The 10094-nt window shown below is 50.8% G+C and overlaps 1 protein-coding gene across 2 annotated transcripts; it reads left to right on the forward strand.

Annotated features, from left to right (window-relative positions):
• The first annotated feature begins 1109 nt into the window (after positions 1 to 1109).
• PRSS23 (serine protease 23) lies at positions 1110 to 9646 on the forward strand. 2 transcript variants are annotated; one of them, XM_061120210.1, is made up of 2 exons: positions 1110 to 1211; positions 8099 to 9646. In XM_061120210.1, exon 2 carries the CDS (start codon positions 8112 to 8114, stop codon positions 9237 to 9239), a length of 1128 nt encoding a protein of 375 aa, XP_060976193.1. In that variant the 5' UTR covers positions 1110 to 1211; positions 8099 to 8111; the 3' UTR covers positions 9240 to 9646. The 2 variants fall into 2 exon arrangements, with proteins under 2 accessions (XP_060976193.1, XP_060976201.1); XM_061120218.1 differs by lacking the exon at positions 1110 to 1211 and adding an exon at positions 2185 to 3523.
• The last annotated feature ends 448 nt before the right edge of the window (positions 9647 to 10094 follow it).

The following is a 10094-nucleotide window of genomic DNA, read 5'->3' on the forward strand; positions in this document are numbered from 1 at the left end:
GGTGGCTCAGACAGTAAAGAATCCGCCTGCAATACAGGAGACGAGGGTTCGATCCCCGGGTCAGGAACATCCCCTGCAGGAGGGCATGGCAACCCACTTCAGTATTCTCGCCTGGAGAATCCCAGGGACAGAGGAGCCTGGGGGGCTACAGTCCATGGGGTCGCAGAGAGCCGGACATGACTGAGGGACTAACACACGGGTGGGAGAAAGGAAAGGCAGGCTAAATGGCTTCTTAGAAGAAAAACACGTGACCTTAGTGCATTAGGGCAAGTCATTCCACTGAGAAGAGCCTCCTCCTGGGCCTTACCTGTCGGAGGGGTAATCAGTACCTTCTCCAGCTGAACTGTGGGTCCCTTGCAGTGAGTCAGGGAAGCGGGCCCACTGGGCGAGGAGGTGGCTCCACCCGCTGGCGCCCCGATAAAGAGCCGAGGCCGGTGGGCTCCCCAACCAGCCGGTCCCTCGAAGCTGCCTCGCCCCAGCCGCGCTCCGGGCCCCGTGCCCCGCACCCCGCACTGGGTGCGGCTGGAGGGGATGCAAAGCATGGGCTGTCCGGCCCCCGGGAGGAAGGTTTCCGCCCCTCGGGGGAATCCAGAGGCTGGGTGAAGCGGGAAGGAGCTCGGGCATCACCTAAAGACTCTGAAAACTCTCAAAGGTGCACGTGGGGTGAGGAGCGCATGGGGTTTGCCTCCAACTCTGCAAACTCGCGGAGGGGTTCCGCGCGCGCCAGGTGTGGCCCAGAGCCCCGGCGCTAGGCTGTCGACTTTGGGGGTGCTGGGCCCTGATTTTTCCGAGCAGGCGGCAGCCGGCCGCCAGCAAAGGCCCCGGGCTCGCTCCGGCCGGGGGCTCCCCGGGAGCCGGCGCGGGCTGGCGCGGGGAGGCCGGGACAGGCGAGCGCCGCCAGGGGCACCTGCGAGGAGCCGCGCGCAGCGGTCCTGCAGCCCCGAGCCCGGCTCGGGCGGCGGGGGCGGCGGGGGCGGCGGGGGCGGCGCCGCGGGCGGGGGGCGGGCCGCGGGCGGCGGGGGCGCGGCGTCCCCGAGGCCGGAGGCGGGGCGGGCCGGCTCGGGAGGCGCGAGGGGCGGACCCGCCGGCCTCCGGCCCCGCTCGCACTCTGTCGCGCCGCGGAACCGGCATGGGAGCTGCGCGCGCCCTCCCGGCGCCCACACCTGTCTGAGCGGCGCGGAGAGCCGGGGCCGGCGGGCGACCCGGCGCGGGTGAGTGCGGGCGCGGGCGAGGGGCGCCCCCCGGGGCGGGGGGCCGCGGACAAAGGGAGAGCCGCGGCGCTCAACGCGGGGGCACTGCGGGCTGCGGGGGCCCCGGAGACCTCGCTTCGGCCGCCCTCGGGGCTCGAGGGCTGGGACCGGCGGCCTGGGGGAGCTCCGCGGAGACTTGGGACCCGCGGGGCGTTTGGATTTCCGCGGTGTCACCCGCGGATCGAGTGGGGAAAAGCAAGTTTTCGCAACTACCATCTCGGATGCTGGGTGGGAATAGAAAAGAAGCCTGCTCTGGGCACGCTCGCCCGCACACACACGCACAATTATTTTTTTCCCTTGAGTTTTGCAGCAAGGTCTGCAATACCAGCAAGGTCTGCAAGTTAATTTTTTACCCTGGGCATGTAACTGTGAACACACCTTGGCAAGCAAGAAGAGGCCAGCAAACAGGTCGGGGAAAAGGCCATCCCCTGGCGCTGTGACTGATGGCCCCGCGCTGCGCTAGGAACCACTGTCCGTGAACTAGCAACAGTTCTTGGAAGCAAAACTTCCCTCTTCAGCGTGTGGACATTCTTCGTGGGTTCATTTTTAAATAAAAGCTTGAAAGAATTTTTTTAAAATGCTTTAGAAGAGCGAGAAGAATAGATGAAGGATAACTCCCACTCCCCTTCGGAATACAACTTAGGTTTGCTTTCAGACCTCTCATGAGAAAGCAGCTGATAACAATCCTGTTTGTTTTATTGCCTTTTGGGTGACACCCGCGATACTTCAGAAATAGCCCCTAGCTGGTGGAAAGCTCCTGGTTGTTCGGGATCCCTGTGGCTAGGGCTGCCTTCTCTTAGTTCCTGGAACTGAGCTTGAGTGGTCCCTGTGTGGCTCCTTAGGAGTAGATCCGCGAATGATTGGCGCAGATTGGCCAGTGTCAGAATCGTTTTGAGGAGGCCCTGTGATAAAGCGTTGAATTTGTGGTTTGAAGTCAGCTGTGGCCAAAAGCTGAAAGCCAAATTAATACCAAGCTATTTACTACACTTGTTTCAGAATCATACTTGTGCATAGAGCATTTACAATAGACATTATACGTGCACCTCTCAAGAGGTCTGTTAGACAGGAGTGGATTGGAGGTAGAGTGGAGAGGCAGAAACTGCCACAAAAGCCACTATATGTACTTGTGAAAGCATTTGTGATCATATGCACACCATCTGCATTTGAATAAGTTGTTTCACTTGTATTTTTCCCACTTAAATAAAGTCGGGTGATAACTTGTCATGCTTTCCCATGCCTGAACTGGAACAGAAGCATTTTTCCAAGGTAATTAATATGGACCTCATTTTTGTAACAGTGACAACTTATTCAGGTAGATGGTGAATGTGGGTGCATTCTTCTGTCTGTAGTATAAGTGCCAAAGTTCCCATTAGTGGGTCTGAGAACATTATCGGCCCCTGTCTGCAGTGTTTAAGAGTCTCAGGTTCTCTTGAACATCTTTTCTCATAGCTCCCTTAGGACTGAATTCAGCAGCTATTATTCATGCGTAACTCCCCCTGACCCCAGGGAATTCCTTTCTCAGGGTCTCACCATTGACAGTTTTCTATTTTTGTTCTGCTGCCAGGTTTGTCCCAGGCTCACTGGGGTGGTTCATTTTGCCTGAAATCTGATAAAGAAGAAGTTAAACGTCGTTTGACCACAAGATTATGTTTAGGGTAGCTGGGCTTGTAAATACCCTGCATTTCTTTCCTGTACAAGACTGTGACTCTTAAACCACTATGTGATTAGGTTTGTTTCCCTTTAACAGGTTCAGTACCTCAGGAGAACGAGAACATACCTGGCTGTGGAGTGTTACCAGAGTTCATTTGTTCATTTTTAGCTATTTGCTTTAGGAATTAGCATGGTTTCACTGTTCAGTATCCCTGGCCAGAGTCCTTCGAAAAACCCTCTGCCATCCTTCCGAATGGCATCCAGAGTTTTTATCCTCACAAATTTGCCTGCTATTTCTTTCTGTCGTTACTGTTTATAGTGGTCCCAGGAATTCAGATGTTGTACAACAGAGAACTTATACCCTGAGGATTAGATGTTCCCTGCCAACACTTGTTTGCTATAGGAGTTATATCACAGCTCCCGAACATTTGCCCTCTGGAGGAGACGTGTGTTGTTGCAATTTTCAAGGTGCAGAACTGGGAGAGAGTCTCTGCCCACAGCCTCCGGGCAGCGTTACTGTGATGACAAGCTCCGTGTGAGGTTATCAGCGCACTTCCCAAGTGGCAGCATCTTCATAACGTATAAATATTTTTAGACAGTGGACAGCAGGACAGTGGCTCATGGTGAGTGATGGAACATGGAAATTGTAACCCTCTTGTGAGTCAGATATACAGGGCTGGAAAAGGAATACGGTTTCCTTCCTTACTAAGCACAGCCAGAAAATATTTGCTTACCTTCATTTTCCATTCTGCTTTGTCATTTAGGTCAAGTGATGCATGAAAATACTTAGTTGGGAACATTCAGAGATAATTCTGTATCTAAGGACTCCTTATCCAGTAAAGGCTTAGTCCTAGAAATGAAATGTAGACCTGAATTTTCCTGATCCAGAGTTAGATACAAGGATAAGATTTGGAAATCTTCATTCTTTGTAAGGTGTGAGTTTTTCAGACAGTTCTACGAGGATAAAGTGAGCCATTGGTAAAGGCAGGAGAGAATTAAAAATTATGTACCTATGAGTTACCTTTCCAGTAGTGAGATTATGCATGTTTTCATCTTAGAGTGTTTATGTTTAAATAAATGAAATGGGCATAGTGAAGGTTTACCTAGCGTTTATAAAAATGGAAACAATAATTGTCTCCTGTGGAATTATTCCAGTATCAGGTGAATTGAGAAATTAATGCAAAATCACCAAGCTAATTTTAAAGTGTTTTATTAATAGGGAAGGGGTCAGGGCAAGGTGTGAATGCCTTAGGAAAGGCCCTGAGTGGAGGTAGTTGTCATCTGTCCCCCAACACCACCCTGCACACACACCCTCACTCACCCTCTCTGCAAACTTTTCTAAGAGCTTTCTCACCTAGCCATCCTCCACTCATTCTTAAAAGCTGCCCTCTGCTGGAGGCCTTTGTTTCCTTTGCAAACAGATAAGGGGAATCTTGTCATCCAGACAGGCTAGAGACTAGCATGATAAATTTGCCTTTTCATTTCCCCTTGTACCTCCACCTTCCACAATTCTTTGAGTAAAAGCTCCTGGGGGAAAAAAAAAAAAAGCTCCTAGAAAAACCAGACCTAGAAGACTAAGAGATCATGAAGCTTGCAACTTTAATACAGTTGTCAGTTTAAACCCAGGTGGGGACCTGAGAACACATCATTTTATCTTCCAGCTTCTGATCAGGTATTTAAAAACCAAATCAATTTGGAATAATTTGACCTGCACTAATTTCTAAATCTGAATCACAGTTTCTTCTAAAATATAGTTCCATGGGGACTTCCCTCGCGGTCCAGTGGTTAAGAGTTCACACTTCCGATGAGGGGGGTACATGTTCAATCCCTGGTCAGGGAACTAAGATCTCACTTGCCACGTGGCCAAAAGAATGAAATGGAGTGAAATAGAATAATAAAATATTTGTAGCTTCCAGTGTTACATAGAAACTTTAATGAAGATATAAAAAGTTCTCAGAATAAGGTCTTACCACACAAATGAATAGAGTTGAAATCATATAGGGAACTTGTAACTGATATTTCAGACTAATGGACTTAGTCTTTTGAGGTCACTGAAAAGCTTATTTTTAAGGAATTAGAGCTTTAGTCAGCGCTGTTGGTTCAGCAGTTTTACTTACATACGGCTGACTTCTTGTGGTGGTTGTTTAGTCGCTCAGTCGTGTCCAACTCTTTGTGACCCCATGGACTGCAGCACGCCAGGCCTCCCTGTCCATCACCAACTCCCGGAGTTTACTCAGACTCATGTCCATCGAGTCGGTGATGCCATGCAACCATCTCATCCTCTGTCGTCCCCTTCTCCTCCTGCCTTCAATCTTTCCCAGCATTGGGGGTCTTTTCCAATGAGTCAGCTCTTCACATCAGGTGGCCAAAGTATTGGAGCTTCGGCTTCAGCATTAGTCCTTCCAATGAACACCCAGGACCGATCTCCTTTAGGATGGACTGGCTGGATCACCTTGCAGCCCAAGAGACACTCAAGAGTCTCCTCCAGTACCAGACTCTCGCTGAGGTGCTTCTCCCGTTGCTGAGCACAGGCTCTCGGTGCTCAGGCTTCAGTGGTTGGCAGCTTGCAGGCCCTTAGAGCACAGGCTCAATAGCTGTGGCTCAGCGGCTTAGCCTCTCCACTTGTGGAATCTTCCCAGACCAGGGATGAAACCCACATCCCCGGCATTGGCAGGCGGATTCTTAACCACCGGACCACCAGGGAATTCCGAAAGTATTTTTTTAAACAGGGGTTTACTATACAGGCAAGGCGCTTGGAAAGGTGAAATTGGGATCAATTTTGCCTGAGAAGGGGTTAATTCATTAAGACGAGCTTCCTGCATGGATTTGTAAAGGTTTGTCTGAAGTAGTTTCAGACTCTTTTCCTGCTATCGTCTTCCCTGACACCCCTGCCAGTGGACGGTTTCAGTGTTTGGATGAATGGGTAGAGCTAAAGGCATGTGCCACTGCAGCAGTCCTGCTGCGGTAAGTAATTTGCACCCCGTACTCCTGGGATCCAGTTAACATATATGTTTCAGATCTGGGAATTAAAAATGCATGTTCCAGTTGATAATATGAGAGTATCTTAACCGTCGTGCTCTTCCTGCCCCTGGGAAATGTCGACAGCTGGTGATAACATAGAAGGTCATACCGTGTCATCGCCTCCTTTCTCTTCCCCAGCAATCATATTTTGAAAACAGGAATACTTGGCAGCCAGACCTCTGTGTTTTCTTCCTTGAGATGAGCCTAAGTCAACTTGACTTAAGGCTTGTGTTGCTCAGTGTTAGCATGCCTTAATGCCCTCCGTGTTATAGTCAGAGGGAGGAGAGGATAGTGTGTAGGGGTCCAGGAGGCAGCCCTGTGGGAAACACATGATTCCTCCAGTTTTCCAGTTTCATGTAAGAAAGCGAAAGTCACCCAAAAGTTGCTCACAGGTGTGTATTCTCAAAGAGGCAGCCTGAGAATAGAACAGTTTCTTCCGGACTCTCACCCCCACTAGCTCACACTCTCCTCTTAAGACCTAACCCCTCCTTGTCCTTGTTTTGGGATCCTTGCTTGTGAGTGAATTAACCTACCTGCTAAGTCAGCTTCTCTTGAACAGAAGATTCAGCACCAGTCAGAGCCAACTGATGCTTCAGTTCAGTTCAGTCGCTTCGTCGCGTCCGACTCGTTGTGACCCCCCTGGACTGTGTGTAGCCCGCCAGGCTGCTCTGTCCATGGGATTCTCCAGGCAAGAATACTGGAGTGGGTGGCCGTGTCCTCCTCCAGGGGATCATCCCGACCCAGGGATGGAACCTGGGTCTCCCACATTGCAGGCAGATTCTTTACCGTCTGAGCCACCAGGAAAGCCCCCTTGCTGAGCTAAGGGTAATTCCTAAAGTGACTTACACTGCTTCCTGTCTCCGTATCCTTGCTCCCTTTCTCTAAGGGACCCCTTCAGTTTGTTTTAGCTTATTTCTGTTCAGCTTTATCACCCCTCTCAACCGTCACCTCCCTTGGAACGCCTCCCTGTTCTTCTCCCCACCACGAGATTTCATGCCCTTTCTCTGAACCACCACAGCATCCATGTGCGTATAGGTTATTGGCACTGATAGTGTGGCATTCAAAAAACGGGTTTTTTGAGCCACACTAACATTAATTCATTTATTCATTTACTCTTCCATGAATAAACCTTTGTGGAATGCTAGCATAGGCCCAATCTCAAGGCCTTTAGACTAGCTGGGAACACAAATGCACAGACCTGAATAAGCAACCAACAGAAATAGTCACGATGGGTTATTTGATGCAAATTTAAAGCTTTCGGTCTTTGACAAAGACCCTGACCTGTCCCATTCTTTGTGACCCTGTGGACTGTAGCCTTCCAGGCTCCTCTGTCCAAGGGATTCTCCAGGCAAGAATACTGGAATGGGTTGCCATTTCATTCTTCAGGGAATCTTCCTGACCTGGAGATCGAACCTGGGTCTCCTGCATTGTGGGCAGATTCTTTACTGACTGAGTGACCAGGGAAGCCCAACGCCTTGGTCTTATGCAATAAAATCCAAGGGAGGAGGGAGTGTTTCCTTTGCTAGAGGCCTGGCTACTCTGGAAGTAGACTTAGAATGGTTATGATTGTTCTAAATTCAAAACAAAACAAAATAAAAAAGTCCCACACCTTCTTCTGAATCACTCACCATTTAGAAGCGATCCCAGTCCCATCAAGTGTGGCCCTGTGGAGCCATCCCTCTTTGATGCCTTGGTCACTCAATAAACTTTGTAATTTGAATTCGCCCCGAAGATGAGCAAGTTACTCTGAACGTTTCCATGTACAGGGTATAATGAGATTGAGAGGGAGGGAGAAAGGAAAGAAGGGCAAGGGGATCAGGAGGGTAGCAGAGGATAAAGGTGTAGAATTGAGCACAAAGAAGGGCCCGAAATTACATGGGTATCAGGGCCAGTCAAGCAATTCATCTGGGAATTAATGACCCCATGCACCCGCCCTCTGCGGGTCGTCCTTAGGGTCATCTGAAACACCAAGGGGAACCAATACCCAGTTTCACGTTGGGCATCCAGCCCCACGATGAAACAAGGTCAAGCCCTTGCATTGTGAGACCGTTCCCGGGGATTCCTCTGCACACCGCAATTCCTGAAGAAGGTTCACAGCTCCAGACGATGCCAGGCATGCCCCTGGACAGCTTCTGCTGACCCTCACCCTCCTCACCCGCTTGTCGTTGTTCCTGCAGGGTGGTGCTCAGCATGGCGGGGACTCCAGGGCGCCCCATCTTCCTCCTCCTCCTCTGGGCTGTCGGGCAGGTGAGTCCCTCCAGCGCCCACTGGAAGCCCACTTGGCCGGCCTACCGCCTCCCCGTGGTCCTGCCCCAGTCCACCTTCAACCTGGCCAAGCCAGACTTCGGGGCCGAAGCCAAGCTGGAAGTGTCCTCTGCGTGTGGACCCCAGTGTCATAAGGGAACGCCGCTGCCCACTTACGAAGAAGCCAAGCAGTACCTGTCCTACGAGACCCTCTATGCCAACGGCAGCCGCACCGAGACGCAGGTGGGCATCTACGTCCTCAGAAACGGCGAGGGGCAGTCTTCCGGGAAGTCTCGGAGGAAGCGGCAGATCTACGGCTACGACAGCAGGTTCAGCATCTTTGGGAAGGACTTCCTGCTCAACTACCCCTTCTCGACCTCCGTGAAGCTGTCCACGGGCTGCACGGGCACGCTGGTGGCCGAGAAGCACGTGCTCACAGCCGCCCACTGCATCCACGACGGCAAGACCTACGTGAAAGGAACCCAGAAGCTCCGGGTGGGCTTCCTGAAGCCCAAGTTTAAAGACGGTGGTCGAGGGGCTAACGACTCTCACTCAGCCCTACCCGAGAAGATGAAATTCCAGTGGATCCGGGTGAAACGCACCCACGTCCCCAAGGGTTGGATCAAGGGCAACGCCAATGACATCGGCATGGATTATGACTACGCCCTCCTGGAGCTCAAAAAGCCCCACAAGAGAAAGTTCATGAAGATTGGGGTGAGCCCGCCTGCCAAGCAGCTGCCGGGGGGCAGGATCCACTTCTCGGGTTACGACAACGACCGACCCGGCAACCTGGTGTACCGCTTCTGTGATGTCCAGGACGAGACCTACGACCTGCTCTACCAGCAGTGTGATGCCCAGCCCGGCGCCAGCGGGTCCGGGGTCTACGTGAGAATGTGGAAGAGACAGCAGCAGAAGTGGGAGCGGAAAATCATCGGCATCTTTTCTGGGCACCAGTGGGTAGACGTGAATGGTTCGCCACAGGATTTCAACGTGGCCGTTAGAATCACCCCTCTCAAATATGCCCAGATTTGCTACTGGATTAAAGGAAACTACCTGGATTGTAGGGAGGGGTGACGTGGGCAGGTTCCTTCCTGGCTGCTCTTAAGAGTCTTCATGTACTTATTTTAGGAAAGGCCAAATGTTGTCCTTGGTATGTGTATGTGTGTGTGTGTGTGTGTGTGTGTGTGTGTGAGTGTGTGTGCGTGTGAAATGTGTTATAATACCTTTTACCTAATTTTTTAAAATTACAGGATGACTGGTGGTGTTATTTGAAGACTGGTTGGCGTGTCATATATCATTCAAGCAGTTTGAAGGCATACTTTTGCATAGACGTGAAATACATGCTGATGTTTGGGGCAATAGGGAAGATTTAATGGTTAAGTTAAGCTTTCACTTTTTGAGAACTTTGATTTTTATTTCATCTGAACTTGTTTTCGAAAGTTGATATTAAATATGTGGCAGATGGGAGACATAAACTCTGACACGTGTGTATGTGTGTATTTTCTCCTGAGAGTCAACTTGTTTTCTTTTATTAGTGCCTAATCATTCATGTTTCCAGATGTTCCCCACCACATATGACTCTTAGGAACTTTTACGATACTTTTGAGACAGGCGGTTATAATGTTTTGGATTTGGAGGCGTTTGCACGGTAGTCCTGAATCAGTAAGATAATTTATACTGGTACACATGTAGAAGAATCCGCCTGCACTGCAGGAGACCTGAGTTCCATCCCTGGGTCAGGAAGATTCCCTGGAGGAGGGCATGGCAACCCGCTGCAGTATCCTTGCCTGGAGAATCCCCACGGACAGAGGAGCCTGGTGGGCTACAGTCCATGGGGTTGCAAAGAGACGAAGATGACTGAGCGACCAAGTGCGCACAAACACAGATGCAAGTATGTCCCACAGTAAGTTGGTATCCCAGGCATCTTCC

The sequence above is a fragment of the Dama dama genome, chromosome 2 (genome assembly GCF_033118175.1).
Source record: "Dama dama isolate Ldn47 chromosome 2, ASM3311817v1, whole genome shotgun sequence".
Taxonomy (NCBI): domain Eukaryota; kingdom Metazoa; phylum Chordata; class Mammalia; order Artiodactyla; family Cervidae; genus Dama; species Dama dama.

What these genes read in the sequence shown, in the direction of transcription:
- PRSS23 (XM_061120210.1), top strand. Translation starts at nt 8,112, where the DNA reads ATGGCGGGGACTCCAGGGCGCCCCATCTTCCTCCTCCTCCTCTGGGCT.